Source organism: Hyla sarda, chromosome 10, assembly GCF_029499605.1.
Source record: "Hyla sarda isolate aHylSar1 chromosome 10, aHylSar1.hap1, whole genome shotgun sequence".
NCBI classification, from domain to species: domain Eukaryota; kingdom Metazoa; phylum Chordata; class Amphibia; order Anura; family Hylidae; genus Hyla; species Hyla sarda.
This window is the reverse complement of record NC_079198.1, coordinates 23,892,215-23,912,125: the sequence shown is the minus strand read 5'-3', so window position 1 is coordinate 23,912,125 and position 19,911 is coordinate 23,892,215. Positions and strand designations below refer to the sequence as shown.

At 46.4% G+C, this 19,911-nt stretch overlaps 2 protein-coding genes across 8 annotated transcripts in view; one reads left to right on the top strand and one right to left on the bottom strand.

The window, feature by feature from the left end:
• Positions 1-6,603, bottom strand: part of FUZ (fuzzy planar cell polarity protein) — a 101,364-nt gene extending 94,761 nt beyond the window's left edge. For 2 of the 4 annotated variants that reach the window (XM_056541995.1, XM_056541996.1), the window contains exon 1: positions 200-510. In XM_056541995.1, the coding sequence (XP_056397970.1) occupies positions 200-286 (87 nt within the window). In that variant the 5' untranslated portion in view covers positions 287-510. Of the gene's footprint in view, positions 1-199; positions 511-6,452 lie in introns of those variants that run through there. The other 2 variants (XM_056541998.1, XM_056541997.1) reach the window with 2 other exon arrangements.
• Positions 560-19,911, top strand: part of LOC130293382 (cathepsin D-like) — a 69,939-nt gene continuing 50,587 nt past the window's right edge. Inside the window, exon 1 of one of the 4 annotated variants that reach the window (XM_056542000.1) lies at positions 560-650. In XM_056542000.1, the coding sequence (XP_056397975.1) occupies positions 592-650 (59 nt within the window). In that variant the 5' untranslated portion in view covers positions 560-591. Of the gene's footprint in view, positions 651-15,535; positions 15,809-19,194; positions 19,377-19,911 lie in introns of those variants that run through there. The other 3 variants (XM_056542003.1, XM_056541999.1, XM_056542002.1) reach the window with 3 other exon arrangements.

Sequence of the window (19,911 nt, the reverse complement as noted above, 5' to 3'; positions counted from 1 at the left end):
CCCAACGAGGGTGCCTCCAGCTGTTGCAAAACTACAACTCCCAGCATGTCCGGACAGCCAACGACTGTCCGGGCATGCTGGGAGCTGTAGTTTTGCTACAGCTGGAGGCACCCTGGTTGGGAAACACTGCACTACGTACTGGTCACTGGGAATCCCCACCCAGCCCCAATCCCATGGGCCGCCCCCTGCCCATAGTTACCTGACGGCTGCTGCCCTTGCTCCGGCAGTAAAGGGGCACCCCGCTGCTGGCCGTCAGGCACACCAGAAACACCGAAGTCTCCTCCATCTCCTTCACGAATTATCTCTACATCTCCAGCCCACAACATCACAGCTGGCAGCCGCCATCTTGCTTTCCAAATGCACGCCGGGAAAAGAAGCCAGCAACAAGAAGCCGTTACCTGGTTACCGAATGGGGCGGGAAGAGCGGGTCACTGAAGTGACGTAGAGTAGTAGTATACGGGCGATACGGGGACTGGCCGCTAGAGGTCACTCTTTAAGCAACTTTCCCCCCCTATTAAAAGCAGTAAGTGGTACACTCCGGAGAATCGGGCTGTCAATCATAACCGGCGTCATTTGTGCTAGTGCTCTGCAATGTGCTGCGGACTGGACGTGGTGGAGGAAATGCAGCAGAACCGCAGAACACAGCATGGGTATCCGAGGGATAGAGGGGGTATCCAGGGGGGATAGAGGGGGGTATCCGGGGGAGATAGAGGGGGTATCCGGGGGAGATAGAGGGGGTATCCAGGGGGGATAGAGGGGGTATCCGAGGGATAGAGGGGGTATCCGAGGGATAGAGGGGGTATCCGGGGGAGATAGAGGGGGGTATCCGGGGGAGATAGAGGGGGGTATCCGGGGGGGATAGAGGGGGGTATCCGGGGGGGATAGAGGGGGTTATCCGAGGGATAGAGGGGGTATCCGGGGGGAGATAGAGGGGGTATCCGGGGGATAAAGCAGGTATCAGGGTGATAGAGGGGGTATGGGGGGGAGAGGGGGTATCCAGGGGGGATAGAGGGGGTATCCGGGGTGATATAGCAGGTATCCGGGGTGATAGAGGGGGTATCCGGGGTGATAGAGGGGGTATCCGGGGGATAGAGGGGGGTATCCGGAGGGGGGTATCCGAGGGGTAGAGGGGGGTATCCGGGGGGGGGATAGAGGGGGTATGAGGGGGGGATAGAGGGGGTATCCCGACGGATAGAAGGGGTATCCCGAGGGATAGAGGGGGGTATCCGGGGGGGGGGGATAGAGGGGTATCCCGAGGGATAGGGGGGTATCCGTGGCGATAGAGGTGGTCTCGGGGGGGGGGGGGGGGGGATAGAGGGGTATCTGGGGGGGGGATAGAGGGGGTATCTGGGGGGGGATAGAGGGGGTGCAGGCTTAAGTGGCCTGGGTTTAGTTTGGGTTACATTATGGAATAGTTTATGGTAGTGGTCTCCAACCTGTGGACCTCCTGCTGTTTCAAAACTACAACTGTAAAACAAAAATAGGTAAAAAGAAACACAGCCGCACATCCACAATTTGTAATTTGATCTAATTGCTTCTCAGCATAAATTCAAACACTAACAGGTTATTATACATTTTAATTAGCAGGAGACTCTGGTAGGGAGCACATGGTAGGTGTCCACACTGGCCCTCATTTACTATTCTAAACCCGACTTGTTTTGTTGTTTTTTTTTGGCGCATCTTTGTCTGCTACATGTCGCACACATCGTGCGCCAGTCTGCGACACGATGCGACATGTGGATTCTCCCAAACCCGAAAAAGGGGCGTAACCCGACATTTCTGAGCTTTCCCACGTATTTATAAAGGTTTCCAACCCGAATTTGTTGAATTAGGGTACGTTCCCACACGGCGTATTTTGCTGCGTATTTGGTGCTGCGTATTTTCCTATCCATTGACTTCAACAGAGAAAATAAAATACGCAGCAGCAAATACGCAGCAAATGCGCCGTGTGGGAATGTACCCTTGTTGTGGATTTTTTCCCCGACAACTCAGAGGAGTTGGAAACCAAAACCCACGTGCGACAAACAGGATGCGACATAATAATAAATACCAGAGGAAAAAAGCAGTCGGGTAAGAAAGCAACATAGACTTACAACCCGATTTTCTAAGTAAATGAGGGCAACTGTTGTGGTTCTCTGTGGCGGCCATTGTCTCTGTGATGCTTCGTCTGTGGGGTGGGGTGGCCCAGAGCCAGGGGCTTGGTCGGGCAGAAGTGGGGGTGACTAGCCAGAGTTCCTACTCTGGACAGTTCCTGACATGGACAGAGGTGTCAGCAGAGAGCAGTGTGGTCAAACTGAAAAAAACTACACAACTTCCTCTGGAGCACAAAGCAGCTGATAAGTACTGGAAGGATTAAAGGACAACTGCAGCGGCATTACACTTATCCCCTATCCACAGGATATGGGATAAGTGTTTGATCGCGGGGGGTCTGACCGCTGGGACCCCCCCGATCTCCCTAACGGGGCGCCGCCATAAGCGCTCATGGTGATGTAGCGTCGACCTAGAGGTCGTCGGTGACGCCCCGTCTCCTCCACTTCCCCATACAGTTCTATGGGGGATGCGGGGAGGCACAAATGTTGCCTCCCTGCCTCTCCCATAGAGATGTATGGAGGAGGCGTGCCGGCCGCAACGTAGGACCCCCGGCGATCAATCACTTATCCCCTATCTTGAGGATAGGGGATAAGTGTTTGTAACGCTGCAGATGTCCTTTAAGATTTTTAAATAGAAGTAATTTACAAATCTATTTAACTTGCTGCCACCAGTTGATTAAAAATAATAATAATAATGTTTTCCATCAGACTTCCCCTTTAAACCTTCCTCATATGTCCACATCTGCCCACTAATGTTACAGTACACAAAAGACATGGGACCTAAATCCTGCTACAGGAGCCAGTGGCACCTATCCCTGCCAAACAGCTTAGGCCTGGTTTACATGTGCTTCAGAGCTCCGTTCGGGAGCGTCATGGCAGAATCCGTTCCATCGACAACCAGCGGACCTGGATGGTCTGTTAGTACAACAGACACCAACGGGTCCCGACGAGTCCCCTTGGCTTTGAATGGGGGTCTTTTGTGTTTCTGTCTGGTTTGTGCTGCTTTTCCCCTTTTTGAGTCAAGCAGAGAGAAAAAAAATATCTCCAGTAGTTTTTTTTTCTCGGCTCAACTCCCGCCATTTAAATTAACCCAGCGAAGCCTTTCAATCTGATCTCCCTATGTACTACACATATAGGTTAGTTTCATAGGAAGCTAACGCACTCGGTATGTGGGTATAAACGTGAATAACCAGAGGACAGTTTAATGTCACAAGACACTAGTTCTACCTTATGAGCCACCTGAGTGCCTTATGCCTAGGGATGCCACCTGCCCGGTATTTTACAGGCACAGCTGGTATTTTGGCCACCCTGCCGGTATTTTTATATTAAAAATACTGACAATGCAATGGCCGGTATTTATCCAACCAATCCTCCAACTCCTGGAATGTTGCACCATAACTTATACCAGTGTTTCCCAACCAGAGTGCCTCCAGCTCTTGCCGTTGGCTGTCCGGGCATGCTGGGAGTTGTAGTTTTGCAACAGCTGGAGGCCCCCCTGGTTGGGAAACACTGACATATACTACTATATAGTCCAACATGCTGGGAGTTGTAGTTTTGCAACAGCTGGAGGCACCCCTGGTTGGAAAACACTGACCTATACTATATACTACTAATAGTCCAACATGCTGGGAGTTGTAGTTTTGAAACAGCTGGAGGCACCCCTGGTTGGGAAATACTGACCTATACTATATCCTACTATATAGTCCAACATGCTGGGAGTTGTAGTTTTGCAACAGCTGGAGGCACCCCTGGTTGGGAAACACTGACCTATACTATACACTACTATATAGTGCAACATGCTGGGAGTTGTAGTTTTTGTTTGGGGCAGCTGCTGAGCCACAGGCTGTATCAGGGCATGCTGGGAGTTCTAGTTAGTAACTAACTGCAATTCCAGAATGTAATTAATTTTTTTTTATTTTTTTTTAAGTGATAAAAAAAAAAGTCATCAAAATAAAAATGGTACTGTTCAAAACTACAGATCATGGCGCAAAAAATTAGTCCGCATACAGGACCGTATAAGGAGAAATAAAAAAATAAAAAAAAGTTATAGGGGTCAGAATAGGTCAAAAGTTGCCCCCGCATATGTGTATTCTGTGATGCTACGCATATATAATTAATTATGCAAAGTAGCATGGCCGGTATTTATAAATTTTTTTGCAAGAAAAGTGGCAACCCCACCTATGACCCACCCTCCTGTATACCACTGCCCATCAGAATCAAGTATAGGGTATGTATACGTGGCAGGGCCGAGTGTCAAGTCTCCATCAGCTCAGAAAAGAGAAATGTGAATAGGCGGCAGATCAGTAATCTTAATTGCCGCCTGTGCAGTAAGATGACTCCATTAGCTTTTCGGCAGAAACTGTATCAGAACACAATTATTAATTGGTTGTCTGATCAAGTGAATAGAGAGAACAAAAGACTGAGCTAAACAATTCATTTCCAGAACAGGCAGCAAATGTAATGTTATCAAAAATGAAACAGACTGACCTGCGAATCAGAGCGCAAACAGACAAAGTTCCATGTAATTGCCGTTAATAGCTTTTCTCTTGTATTATACTTATTTGTATGGCTGGGTCCACACTACGTTTTGTCCCATACGGGAGCGCATACGGCAGGGGGGAGCTAAAAGCTCGCGCTCCCGTATGTCACCGTATGCGCTCCCGTATGTCATTCATTTCAATGAGCCGACCGGAGTGAAACGTTCGGTCCGGTCGGCTCATTTTTGCGCCGTATGCGCTTTTACAACCGGACCTAAAACTGTGGTCAACCACGGTTTTAGGTCCGGTTGTAAAAGCGCATACGGCGCAAAAATGAGCCGACCGGACCGAACGTTTCACTCCGGTCGGCTCATTGAAATGAATGACATACGGGAGCGCATACGGTGACATACGGGAGCGCGAGCTTTTAGCTCCCCCCTGCCGTATGCGCTCCCGTATGGGACAAAACGTAGTGTGGACCCAGCCTATCTCGGGTATTGAATCTTTTTACCATTACACTTGGAACTGTGGCCCTCATTTACTATTGCAAACCCGACATGTTTGGTCGGGTTGTGCGTCAGATTCTGTCGCATTGCGCCAGAAATTCTGTCTGCGCCAGATTTTAAGCCAGAATTGAAAAAACCCCGGCTAACTCTCCATTTTGCTAAGTAAACCTGAAAATGGGCGTGGCCACCAGGGAAATGGGGCGTGGTCTCCGAAAAGGGGCGTGTTCCCGACATTTTCACAAAAACCCAACAAGGTTTCCACATAAAGGGGGAGATTTATCAAAACCTGTCCAGAGGAAAAGTTGCTGAGTTGCCCATAGCAACCAATCAGATCGCTGCTTTCATTTTGCAGAGGCCTTGTTAAAAATGAAAGAAGCGAGCTGATTGGTTGCTATGGGCAACTGGGCAAATGTGGTGGATTTTAGCTGAGGAAAACCCCACCGATCAGAGCATGTGTAAAAAAAAAAAAAAAAGAAGCAAAGTACAGTGGTCCCTCAACATACGATGGTAATCCGTTCCAAATGGACCATCATTTGTTGAAACCATCGCATGTTAAGGGATCCGTGCAATGTAAAGTATAGGACAGTGGTCTACAACCTGCGGACCTCCAGATGTTGCAAAACTGGATGCTGGGTGTTGTAGTTTTGCAACATCTGGAGGTCCGCAGGTTGAAGACCACTGTTAGAGGAAGTTGTACTCACCTGTCCCCACCGCTCCGGACCGTCACCGCTGCCCGGGATGTCGGCATCCATCACTGTCGCCGCATCCCTGAGGTGTCCCCGAAGCTCCGGCAAGGCCTCTGCTTCCCCGGCATCCTCGCTCTCCATCGCCGCCATCACTTCACTACGCACGCCGCTGCTATTGGATGACGGGACGGCGTACGCAGTGACGTCGATGGAGAGCGCCGACGATGCAGGGGATCCCAAAGAGGACGCGCCGGTCCCCGAGGACAGGTAAGTGATCGTCAGCGGACCACACGGGGCACCGTAAGCGGCTATCCGGTGGCAGCTGAAGCAGTCTGCGCTGCCGGATAGCCGTTTATGCGATGGCCCCGACATACAAAAGCATCGTATGTTGATGCTGCCTTCAACATGCGATGGCCTCTGAGAGACCATCATATGGGGAAATGATCGTATGTCGGGGCCATCGTAGGTCGGGGGGTCACTGTATAGGGAAAGTTGAAAAATGTAGGGGAACCTTAGTAAATACAGTGGAAAATAAACCCACAAAGAAACCTACACAACACTCTTAGTAAATAAGGGCCTGTGAGTTTTTTTGCCAACATTTTCAACTACTACTAAGGAAGCGGGGTGCTACGACCGACAAGGCAACCTCAGAATTGAAGGAGTGACCATTCACTGTATAAAAGATCTGCTCACCTTCGGGTACGCTGTCGCGGAAATATTAAGTTGTCACATTGCCTTCATATTGTGCGATATGGCGTAGGTTCATGTGTTGTCAACTGGTCACCATAGCTGCAGATGTGGTGGTTATTGATGGCACATGGAGGTGTCATATCTTCTGTAGGCTGAATCATTACCTTGTAGCCTAATGCTGACTGTATGTATGGGCGTGGCTCTGTACTGTATGTGGGAGTGGCTCTGTACTGTATGTGGGAGTGGCTTTGCACTGTATGTATGGGCGTGGCTCTGTACTGTATGTGGGAGTGGCTTTGCACTGTATGTATGGGCGTGGCTCTGTACTGTGTGTGGGAGTGGCTTTGCACTGTATGTATGGGCGTGGCTCTGTACTGTATGTGGGAGTGGCTTTGCACTGTATGTATGGGCGTGGCTCTGTACTGTATGTGGGAGTGGCTTTGTAAACCCTCCCTTTTGTTAGGTATAAATAAACATAACCCACAATAGCAAGGAGGGATTCTTCCTGAAGCTGGTGGGAGAAACCGCAATGCAGGATCACAATATGTTGTTTGTGCTTCTTCAACTATGGCGAATTCGCTATCCTGGCAGACTGAGACTGAATTATTACTGGATTCCTACAACATTTTGCTCCAAGGCTGAGTATTTTGGTCAGTATTATTAGCCAGAACCAGGAGTGGGTCCAAAACACAGACGAAGGTGCATATCTCCTGGTTTCGACTAATAATACTGATCAAAATACAAATCCAGCAAAAAAAAAAAAAGACAAATTAGGCAACATTACAAAAAGGGCGGGTGCAGCTCAACGACTAACTCTTTGGGGTGAAACAGACCGAGGTTAACTGCCGGGCACTTATACCCTAAGTTCCAGTTAAATTGAATCAAAAATGGAAGAAAAAGATAAATGATTATATATGTTTTACACAGCATGACACTACAAGATACAGTGCAGGTTTCTCTATACTATACATCATACCACATGCTTAACTAACTTTCCTGCATACAAGTGAGTATGGCTGTAGGGTCAGACTACAGGGAGTTTGTTGTCTGTTACTATGGAGATGCACGAGTCTCCCTAGGTGCTCTAGACATTTAAAAACAAACTATAGAAAAATGTTTATCAAGACTTTTTGTAATGTTGAATCAAAAAATGGAAGAAAAAGTGCAGTCCTCAGGTGTTCACCTGGGGATACCTGTGTGTGATGAGGTGTTGGGTAGAAAAAGGAGGGGAAGGGGTGGGGGGATGGATAGGAATAAAGTGAGGAGGGGGAGGGAATTTAGAAGAAAAAAAGAAGGGGGGTAGAAAAAGGGTGGAGGAGAAGGGGATAGTGTGTGGGAAATGAGAAAATCCATCAGACTCCAGTAAAGTGAAAACTAAATAATTTATTTAAATTAATGTTTGTGGTGAAAAAATGTGGGGAGGTTCGCTGGGCCCTAGTGACCACCCACCTAGTCACCTGTTACAAATAAAAACAACAGAGATAAATGACATAAAATCTCCCCCTATGCTGCCAAAATCTGGTTCTCACCAATAAACGATACAGTCAATGTTGGGCAGGCACAAAATATCTCCTGAGCGCTGTGCGATCCCTGAAAAAGAGAACGCAATATCATTCCTGTGTAGAGGTAAGTTCTCCTGAGCGCTGTGCGATCCCTGTAAACAAGAAGGCAATATAATTCCTGTATAGAGGTAAGTTCTCCTGAGCGCTGTGCACTCCCTGCAAACAAGAAGGTAATATCACTCCTGTATAGAGGTAAGTTCTCCTGAGCGCTGTGCACTCCCTGCAAACAAGAAGGTAATATCATTCCTGTATAGAGGTAAGTTCTCCTGAGCGCTGTGCACTCCCCACAAACAAGAAGGTAATATCACTCCTGTATAGAGCAGTGGCGCATCCAGGGGGGGGGGGGGGCAACGGGGCAATTGCCCCCCCCCCCCCCTCCCCGAGATTGCTGCCCCCCACCCTCTAGAATGGTGGAGCCGAAGCTGTAAGCTTCCGCTCCACCATTCACTAGCCTAGGCAGTCACACGCTGTGAGTACACAGCGTGTGAGCTGCGAGGACGCTATCCTCTGCAGGCCGGCGCCCGGAAATCCCGTCCCCGCGGCCAGCATACAGTAAGTAAGAAGAATATGCTCAGGGCCCAGGGGATTTGGGAGACAGAATATGTGCCACTGTTAAGGGCACTGTATCGGAGGGGGAGGGGGATTTAAAAACTTGGGGGGGGGGGGGGGGGAGAGAAACGGGAAATTTTAATGTGAGGTGCTGCAGGGCAAAGCACTGGGGGCACTATATGTTAAGAGCACATGACAGGGGGGGCCCCTGTGCTGTGCCCCACACATATAATACCCCCTGTGCTGTGCCCCACACACATATCATTTATATGTGTGGGCACAGCATAGGGGGCATTATATGTGAGGTGCACAGCACAGGGGGTATTATATGTGTGGGGCACAGCACAGGGGGCATTATATGTGAGGGGCATAGCACAGGGGGTATTATATGTGTGAGGCATTATATGTGAGGGGCATAGCACAGGGGGTATTATATGTGTGGGGCACAGCACAGGGGGCATTATATGATATAATGCCCCCTGTGCTGTGCCCCACACATAATTCCCCCTGTGCTATGCCCCTCACATATAATGCCCCCTGTGCTGTGCCCCACACATATAATGCCCCCTGTGCTGTGCCCCACACATATAATGCCCCTTGTGCTGTGACCACACATATAAATGATATGTGTGGGGGGCACAGCACAGGGGGAATTATGTGTGGGGCACAGCACAGGGGGCATTATATGATATAATGCCCCCTGTGCTGTGCCCCACACATATAATACCCCCTGTGCTTTTCCCCACACATATAATACCCCCTGTGCTGTGCCCCCCACACATATATTTTATATGTGTGGGCACAGCACAGGGGGCATTATATGTGAGGGGCACAGCACAGGGGGTATTATATGTGTGGGGCACAGCACAGGGGGCATTATATGATATAATGCCCCCTGTGCTGTGCCCCACACATATAATGCCCCCTGTGCTGTGCCCCACACATATAATGCCCCCTGTGCTGTGCCCCACACATATAATGTCCCCTGTGCTGTGCCCCACACATAATGTCCCCTGTGCTGTTCCCCTCACATATAATGCCCGTGCTGTGCCCCCCACATATAATGCCCCTTGTTCTGTGCCCATCACATATAATGCCCCTTGTGCTGTGCCTGAAACATATAATGCCCCCTGTGCTGTGCCCCTCACAAATAATGCCCCCATCATGCGCCCCTCATATATAATGCCCCCATCCTGTGCCCCTCATATATAATGCGCCATCATGCGCTCCTCACATATAATGCCCCCTGTCCTGTGCCCCTCACATATAATGCCCCTGTCATGTGCCCCAAACATATAATGCCCCCTGTGTTGTGCCCCTCACATATAATGCCCACTGACTGGACAGGACAGGGGGCATTATATGTGAGGGGCGCATGATGGGGGCATTATATGTGAGGGGCAAAGAACGGGGGCATTATATGCGAAGGGCACAGCACGGGACATTATATGTGAGGGGTGCATGATGGGGGCATTATATGTGAGGGGCAAAGAACGGGGGCATTATATGTGAAGGGCACAGCACAGGGGGCATTATATGTGTGGGGCATATGACAGGAGCATTATATGTGAGGGGCACAGCATGGGGGGCATTATATGTGAGGGGCACAGCACAGGGGGCATTATATGTGGGGAACAGCACAGGGGACATTATATGTGAGGGGAGCAGCACGGGGGGCATTATATGTGGGGCACAGCACAGGGGGCATTATATGTGAGGGACGCATGATGGGGGCATTATATGTGAGGGGCAAAGAACGGGGAATTATATGTGAAGGGCACAGCACAGGGGGCAATATATGTTAGGGGCACAGGGCATTATTATGTGGGGGGAACAGGACGGGTCACAATTATTATATGTAGGGGCATAAGATGGGGCATTATTACTATATGTGAAGGCACAGAGTGTTCTGCATTTCAGAAGTATATTGTAGATTATGAGGAATTTCTGAGGTGGTACGTTTTTTTATGGGCCACAATACATTTGGGTATTTTATTCAGAGGGTTCACTGCACAGCAAGTTATATTCAGAGAGTGCAGTGTGTGGTAGTATTAAATTTAGAGGGTACAGTGTGTGGTAGTATTATATTCAGAGAGTGCAGTGTGTGGTAGTATTATATACAGAGGGTACAGTGTGTGGTAGTATTCTATTCAGAGAGTGCAGTGTGTGGTAGTATTAAATTTAGAGGGCACAGTGTGTGGTAGTATTATATTCAGAGAGTGCACTGTGTGGTAGTATTATATTCAGAGAGTGCAGTGTTTGGTAGTATTATATACAGAGGGTACAGTGTGTGGTAGTATTCTATTCAGAGAGTGCAGTGTGTGGTAGTATTAAATTTAGAGGGCACAGTGTGTGGTAGTATTATATTCAGAGAGTGCAGTGTTTGCTAGTATTATATTCAGAGGGCACAGTGTGTGGTAGTATTATATTTAGATGGCGCAGTGTGTGGTAGTATTATATTCAGAGGGTACGGTGTGTGATAGTATTATATTCAGAGGGTACGGTGTGTGGCGGTATTATATTCAGAGGGTACAGTGTGTTGTATATTCAGGAGGTACAATGTGTCAGAATTATATTCAGAAGGTATGTGCCAGTATTATATTCGAAGAATACAGTGTTTGGCAGTATTATAATAATTATTGTTTTCATATAGAGGATCAGAATGCGCTGACATAGTGAGGAGACGTCTGGGCATCAAGTTCTGCAGAGAGAAGATTTAGCTGAAACAAGTCCCGGTGGTAAGTACATCTGAATTAAATAAGGAAAGACTATAGAGAAGACGTCACCTGTAGTCACTGATGTCATTCTGTATCCTCCTGTGTGTGTCCCATCAGAGCTGGAGTCACTTGTAAGTTCTGCAGTAATGATGGGTGAAACAACAACTCCCAGCATCCCCTTACCACTACTTAGGTCATACTGGGAGCTGTTGTTTTAAATGGTAAAAACTTCTTTAGCACTTTCCCATTCTGTGGCAATTGGTATATTTGATAATTATTCTGACATATGAACATGGCCTAAGAGTCTTAAACAAGGTTAGAACTGTATGATACATTTAATAATATTGTAAGTTCCGTAAGCAACACCTTTTTTTTTGGCCGCCAACACAAAATACTCTAATAGTGCCCCTCCCGAGACTCGATTCTGGATCTGCCCCTGGTATAGAGGTAAGTTCTGAGTGCTGTGCACTCCCTGAAAACAAGAAGGTAATATCACTCCTGTATAGAGGTAAGTTCTCCTGAGCGCTGTGCACTCCCTGAAAACAAGAAGGTAATATCACTCCTGTATAGAGGTAAGTTCTGAGCGCTGTGCGCTCCCTGCAAACAAGAAGGTAATATCACTCCTGTATAGAGGTAAGTTCTGAGCGCTGTGCACTCCCTGAAAACAAGAAGGCAATATCACTCCTGTATAGAGGTAAGTTCTCCTGAGCGCTGTGCACTCCCTGCAAACAAGAAGGCAATATCACTCCTGTATAGAGGTAAGTTCTGAGCGCTGTGCGATCCCCGCAAACAAGAAGGTAATATCACTCCTGTATAGAGGTAAGTTCTCCTGAGCGCTGTGCACTCCCCGCAAACAAGAAGGTAATATCACTCCTGTATAGAGGTAAGTTCTCCTGAGCGCTGTGCACTCCCTGCAAACAAGAAGGTAATATCACTCCTGTATAGAGGTAAGTTCTGAGCGCTGTGCACTCCCTGAAAACAAGAAGGTAATATCACTCCTGTATAGAGGTAAGTTCTGAGCGCTGTGCGATCCCCGCAAACAAGAAGGTAATATCACTCCTGTATAGAGGTAAGTTCTCCTGAGCGCTGTGCACTCCCTGCAAACAAGAAGGTAATATCACTCCTGTATAGAGGTAAGTTCTGAGCGCTGTGCACTCCCTGAAAACAAGAAGGTAATATCACTCCTGTATAGAGGTAAGTTCTGAGCGCTGTGCGATCCCCGCAAACAAGAAGGTAATATCACTCCTGTATAGAGGTAAGTTCTCCTGAGCGCTGTGCACTCCCTGCAAACAAGAAGGCAATATCACTCCTGTATAGAGGTAAGTTCTCCTGAGCGCTGTGCACTCCCTGAAAACAAGAAGGTAATATCACTCCTGTATAGAGGTAAGTTCTCCTGAGCGCTGTGCACTCCCCGCAAACAAGAAGGCAATATCACTCCTGTATAGAGGTAAGTTCTCCTGAGCGCTGTGCACTCCCTGAAAACAAGAAGGTAATATCACTCCTGTATAGAGGTAAGTTCACCTGAGCGCTGTGCACTCCCTGCAAACAAGAAGGTAATATCACTCCTGTATAGAGGTAAGTTCTCCTGAGCGCTGTGCACTCCCTGAAAACAAGAAGGCAATATCACTCTGTATAGAGGTAAGTTCTCCTGAGCGCTGTGCGATCCCTGTAAGAAAAATGCCGATGATATCCGTTATACACGGGGTAAATCCTGCTATGCGCTCTCTGCCAACATGGAATAAAGTCTGATTCCTGCTTTGCAACAGGATAAAGGTAGGAAAGTAAAAGTTTAATGTAATTTATAGCATTAATGGGGTAATATACACTGGGGGACTATGTTGCTCGGAGCACCCTTGGTGTGCGGCTGTGATAATGCAGATTGCGCCTTGGCGATGCTCTCAATGATGGGGGTTGCAGTCTAATTAGTGCTGACCTGAAACTAGTCTAGCCCTAATGAGACTGCAACCCCCATCATTGAGAACAGTGCGCCCCGGACCTCAGCCATCAAAGCCGCACGCCAAGGGTGCTCCGAGCAACATAGTCTTGATCAACATTTTTTTTATATTTTATTTTGTTTTCTATGTCTAGAGCACCTAGGGAGACTCGTGCATCTCCATAGTAACAGACAACAAACTCACTGTAGTCTGACCCTACAGCCATACTCACTGGTATGCAGGAAAGTTAGTTAACGGGGTACTCCCAACTTTTTTTTTTTTTTAAATCAACTGGTGCCAGAATTACTTCTACACAGACAGCAGAGAGCACTGTGGTCATGACATCAGAGAAATCTAAAAAGTAAAGCATTTCCTCTGTAGTACACAGCCCCTAAAAAGTACTGGAAGGATTAAGATTTTTTAATAGAAGTCATTTACAAATCGGTTTAACTTTCTGGCACCAGTTGATTAAAAAAAAAATAAGTTTTCCACGGGAGTACCCCTTTAAGCATGTGGTATGATGTATAGTATGGAGAAACCTGCGCTGTATCTTGTAGTGTCATGCTGTGTAAAGCATATATAATCATTTATTGTGTGCTGCTTTTAGTCTGTAGGTATTTTCATGATATATAGTTGTTAAAGATGTATTTTCAATAAAAAAAAAAAAAATTCTTAATGACTTAAAGGGGTAGTCCAGTGGTGAAAAACTTATCCCCTATCCTAAGGATAGGGGATAAGTTTGAGATCGCGGGGGGTCCGACCGCTGGGGCCCCCTGCGATCTCTCTGTACGGGGCCCCGGCTCTCCGCCGAGATAGCGGGTGTCGACCCCCGCACGAGGCGGCGGCCGACACGCCCCCTCAATACATCTCTATGGCAGAGCCGGAGATTGCCGAAGGCAGCGCTTCGGCTCTGCCATAGAGTTGTATTGAGGGGGCATGTCGGCCGCCGCCTCGTGCGGAGGTCGACACGCCCCCTTCCAGCGGGCTGTCGGGGCTCCGTACAGGAGATCGCGGGGGGCCCCAGGGGTCGGACCCCCCGCGATCTGCAACTTATCCCCTATCCTTAGGATAGGGGACAAGTTGCTCACCACTGAATCACCACTGGACTACTCCTTTAACTGTATATTTGGAAGAAGTAGAGGATTGATCAAGTCAAGTGGAAAATCAGACTACATCAGAGCCTGTAGTCTGTTACCATGGAGACACATTGGTTTACACAGGAGTGTTACATGCAGAATGGTAGTGTTTTTGTTTTGTTTGTGTGTTTTCTCAACAAGACCTATTGCAAAGCTGCTTAATTTTTTATTAATACAGTGACCCCCCCGACCTACGATGGCCCCGTCATACAATCATTTCAACATATGATGGCCTCTCAGAGGCCATCGCATGTTGAAGGCAGCATCAACATACGATGCTTTTGTATGTCGGGGCCATCGCATAAACGGCTATCCGGCAGCGCAGACTGCTTCAGCTGCCACCGGATAGCCGTTTACAGTGCCCCGTGTGGTCCGCTGACGATCACTTACCTGTCCTGGGGGCTCCGGCGTGTCCTCTTCGAGATCCCCTGCATCGTCGGCGCTCTCCAACGTCTTCATCACTTCGCTGCATGCGCCGTCCCGTCATCCAATAGGAGCGGCGTGCGTAGCCACGTGATGGCGGCGACGGAGAGCGAGGATGCCGGGGAAGCAGAGGCCTTGCCGGAGCTTCGGGGACGCGGCGACAGCGATGGAAGGCGACATCCAGGGCAGCGGTGACGGACCGGAGCGGCGGGGACACGTGAGTATAACCCCCAATACCAGTGGTCTTCAACCTGCGGACCTCCAGATGTTGCAAAACTACAACTCCCAGCATGCCCGGACAGCCGTTGGCTGTCCGGGCATGCTGGGTGTTGTAGTTTTGCAACATCTGGAGGTCCGCAGGTTGTAGACCACTGTCCTATACTTTACATTGCACGGATCCCTCAACATACGATGGTTTCAACAAACGATGGTCCATTTGGAAGGGATTAGGCTGGATTCACACGTGCAGGTTTAGAGCTTAAGCTAGCAGTGGATCTAATAGGGACCCTGTTGTGTGTAAATATACGCCTTCAGTTGTATACATGAGTATTTATGCAGTCAGTTGTCAAATTTCAATAGTTTTGAAACTTTATGTACAAAAAAGAGAAGAAAATTCTGTTATCTAATATAGTTCACAAGAGTTAACTAGAAGCAACCCACTTCCCTTTCCGCTATTGAGCCGGTTGACCGTCAGCAGCTTCATCTCATGATTAGTCATGTGCACTTCTCTAACAATTATCATCCGAGTGTTTGGACCACAGAGTGACACATGAGAGGACCAATTCCGTGACATCCAGCCGGGAACGTTACACTCCCACTGCCCACTGGTATGCAGCGAAAACTCAGCAAACACTTCACAATACTGGATGTCGAAAGTTAACTGTGCAAACCTACCAAAGAGGAAGCGAGCGGAGGGGACAAAGTGAGCTGTGTGCGCTCTACAACAACGTCCCTCATCTAAGCGACGGCAGGAAACACAATGAAGGTTCACATACTTTTTCTACTTTTCTCTATCTGGAGCGCAAATGCATTAATTCGGTAAGTGATGGACATGCAGAACCTGCGGGCTGAGTAAGTCACTTGGCTCTACTTATTGTTGTCTCATGTGTTATCAGTGGTTTTACTTAAAGGGGTTCTCCTCCATAAGGTGATTTTAGTACGTACCTGGCAGACAGTAATGGACATGCTTAGGAAGGACCTGCGCTTGTCTTGGGGCTAAATGGCTATGTTGTGAGATTACCATTACACTGTGGCTAGCTATTTGTGAACTGGTATTTCCTGCTTGACTTTTCTTTTTTTTTTTTACTACAAATCCCACAATTCCATTTTCCTTCCTCCCACACATCAGCCACCCCACCCATTGAAACATAAAAGACCTGTGGTTTTCAATCAGGGTGCCTACAGCTGTTGCATTAGTTGCAGATTGATCTCTCTCCCACCAAGCGATCGCTCCACCCATTGAAGCAGACAGGCTCTCTGTCATCAGCTGACTAGTGAGTCAGTGCTCGGCTGCATTGCAAGCTGGTAAAAATCTGAGACAACAGTCATTTTGTATGCTGGTAAAAATAAATAGTGGGGTGAAAACTACAGAAGAATTGTGAGAAAACCGTCACACACAGGTACTGACACTATATTATGAACTACACTAACTTTACAGCCCCTGTAGCATAGTCAAATAAAAAAAAATCCTGGAATACCCCTTTAAAGGTGTACTCCGGTGGAAAATATATATATTTTTTAATTAACTGGTACTAGAAAGTTAATAAACAGATTTGTAAATTACTTCTATTAAAAAAATCTTTATCCTTCCAGTACTTAGCTGCTGTATACTACAGAGGAATTTCTTTTTTCTTTTCCTTCTGACCACAGTGCTCTCTGCTGACACCTCTGTCAGTGTCAGGAACTGTCCAGAGCAGGAGAGGTTTGCTATGGGGATTTTCTCCTGCTCTGGACAGTTCCTGACATGGACCGAGGTGTCAGCAAAGAGCACTGTGTACAGACAGAAAAGAAATCCAAAAAGAAAATAATTTTCTCTGTAGTATTCAGTTGCTAATAAGTACTTAATGGATTAAAAAAAATAATAATAATTTAAAGGGTAGCTCCCACCATCCTATATATATTTTTTTCTGTCCCTGCCTATTGCCCATCTGTCCCTAACCCCCTCCCTGCTGAAATTTTTTTTTTTTTTACTATATTAAAAAGTCCTTTTTGTCTGCCTGGTAGTGTGCTCACTACCAGGCAGACTTCCCCAGCAGGCAGACGTCACTGATTGACAGGCAGGGAGCAAGCCCAGGCTGAATGAATTGGGACTGATGCCCGGCCGCATCAGTCCGAATTCATGCGTGACGTCACGGCAGCCGGCCACTAGGAGGGAGACCCCTAGTAGCCGGTTTTCAAACGTTAATTTAAACGTTATTTAAAAAAATAATGAAAATATATTAGAGATATGTTGTAGTACATATGTACTACAACATATCAAAAAAAAAAAGTTGATGACTGCCCATTTAATAGAAGTAATTTACAAATCTGTTTAACTTTCTGGAGCCAGTTGACTTAAAAAGACCTAAAACAAAAAATGTTTTCCACCGGAGTATCCCTTTAAGAATGCAGGTGAGCTTTGTCAGCCCCAAAGTTATCAATCAGTCTGCTATATTGGCAAGATGGACTACAAGGGTGGATTTACCTGCGGCAGTTTTGTTCTGCAACTAAATATAAATTACATTCATCCGAATGGGATTATTTGTGGTTAAAAAATAATATATATATATATATATATATATATATATATATATTCAATGAACAGATGCCTTTCTTGACTTTCTTGAATGGAAACGGAAGGGGATCAAGGTGGCACACGATCGTATGTTTTCAACTGAATATCGCTGGGTGTCGGCATCTGAATTACAGTCTTAAAGGGGTTATCCAGGAAAAAACTTTTTTTTTATATATATCAACTGGCTCCACAAAGTTAAACAGATTTGTAAATTACTTCTATTAAAAAATCTTAATTCTTTCAGTACTTATGAGCTTGTGAAGTTAAGGTTGTTCTTTTCTGTCTAAGTGCTCTCTGATGACACGTGTCTTGGTAACCGCCCAGTTTAGAAGAGGTTTGCTATGGGGATTTGCTTCTAAACTGGGCGTTTCCCGAGACACGTGTCATCAGAGAGCACTTAGTCAGAAAAGAACAACCTTAACTTCCCAAGCTCATAAGTACTGAAAGGATTAAGATTTTTTAATAGAAGTAATTTACAAATCTGTTTAACTTTCTGGAGCCAGTTGATATATAAAAACAAGTTTTTTCCTGGATAACCCCTTTAAGTGTGGGTCAGGGGCCTCTCTTTTTTTTTTTTATCTCTGTCTCCAATGATTTCCTGGGTTATGGACCTGGGGAGGTATCTCTGTCTCTGCTATATAGGGCTAAAGGTACAAATATCTCAAATATGAATTTTTTGCAAGTGAGAAACCATTACTGGTGACGTAGACCACAAAATATTGGGTGGGAACAGGTTAAAGCTATTGTCGTCAATGAAAGATGGTGATAATCTTTTTTTAAGCTGATGCATCATGTCATCTATGGCTTTAATCTCACGGCGGCGACTGCTCGATGTCCTGAGCGATAACTACATTACCCAAAGTGTAACACACTAGCCACTGATTTATGGCATAGCCTTTTGGCTTGTTCTGGGGTTATCTTGGGGTGGGATTCTGTAGTCTCCTATGTAGATAGAACCTAGTCTATAGATCTTCTGCTCTATAAGTTAAATTGTTTCATACAACGTCCAATAGAAGTGAAATGGTCGGCACTGTTTCCGCGTGGAGAGAATCGCACTGTGTGTGCTGCAGCATACACCTCATGCTGTGTAAACCACCAACGCATACGTGGTGCTCAGTCCCAATGGGTACAAGTAGAATCCAAATGTAGAATAGAATGAGGCGGCACTCACGATTCAATGCAGTTCGTTTATTTCAGATACAGGTAATGGCCAACGGGCCGTTTCACGCTATGACGCGCTTCCTCGCGAGGAAGCGCGTCATTGCGTGAAACGGCCCGTTGGCCATTACCTGTATCTGAAGACCTGAAAATGAAATAAACAAATTGCAGTGAATCGTGAGTGCCGCCACATTCTATTCTACATTTAAATTGTTTAATTATCTCCCCCCCCACATTATAGTCTACACCTTCCAGTCAAATCCATACCAAAATTGCTACATGTCGTTCTCATAGTGAAAAGAGAGCTATTGCAACAGGTTCCTTACAATACCAGAAAATAGAATAGAAACCAAGCGGGAGATTTATCAAAACCCGAGGAAAAGTTGTCCAGTTGCCCATAGCAACCAATCAGATCGCTGCTTTCATTTTTAACAAGGCCTGTGCAAAATGAAAGAAGCGGTCTGATTGGTTGCTATGGGCAACTGGGCAACTTTTCCTTTGCACAGGTTTTGATAAATCTCCCCCCAAGAGTCATGAAGGAAAGGCGGCTAAGTCTTTCTTTTCCAAATAGCAACTTTTTATTAAGAAACATTATACCAGAGAAGAAATTGACAATATAGTTTGTCCAGTCCAGTCCATCACTGGTACTTGAGAACAGATGTTGGGGGTATTCAGGTGCGTTACGTGTTCCCTCTACCCGGTAACACTGGGTTTTGTGATGCTTCTGTTCGAGTTGTTTGATATATCTATTGTGCAGTGCAGTAGCTCTTCACTTCTGATGCCATAGGGCACCTTTTGTTTGTCAGATTTTTGTCCCTGCTAGCCTTGACTAGGTATATGTTTATTTCCTTGACTCTTTATTGTTTTCTTTTCCCCCTCTCTATCTTCGCATTAAGATGACTGTTATTTCATATGTATGTGTCATGTGCACATTTTATATTGTTTTGTGCGTTTTTGTTTTGTCCAATACCCTGGGTTTTGTTGTTATGCAGGTAAAAATCTTAAAAAAAAAAAAAAAAAAAACTCATGGCTTTGTTGACAGAAAAATAAAAAAGTATAGAGCATTGGAAGGAGGCCATGGAAAAACGTAAAAAAAAATAGCTTGGGCATTAAAGGGGTACTCCGGTGGAAAGCTTTTTTTTATTTTTATTTTTTTAAATCAACTGGTGCCAGAAAGTTAAACAGATTTGTAAATTTCTTCTATTAAAAA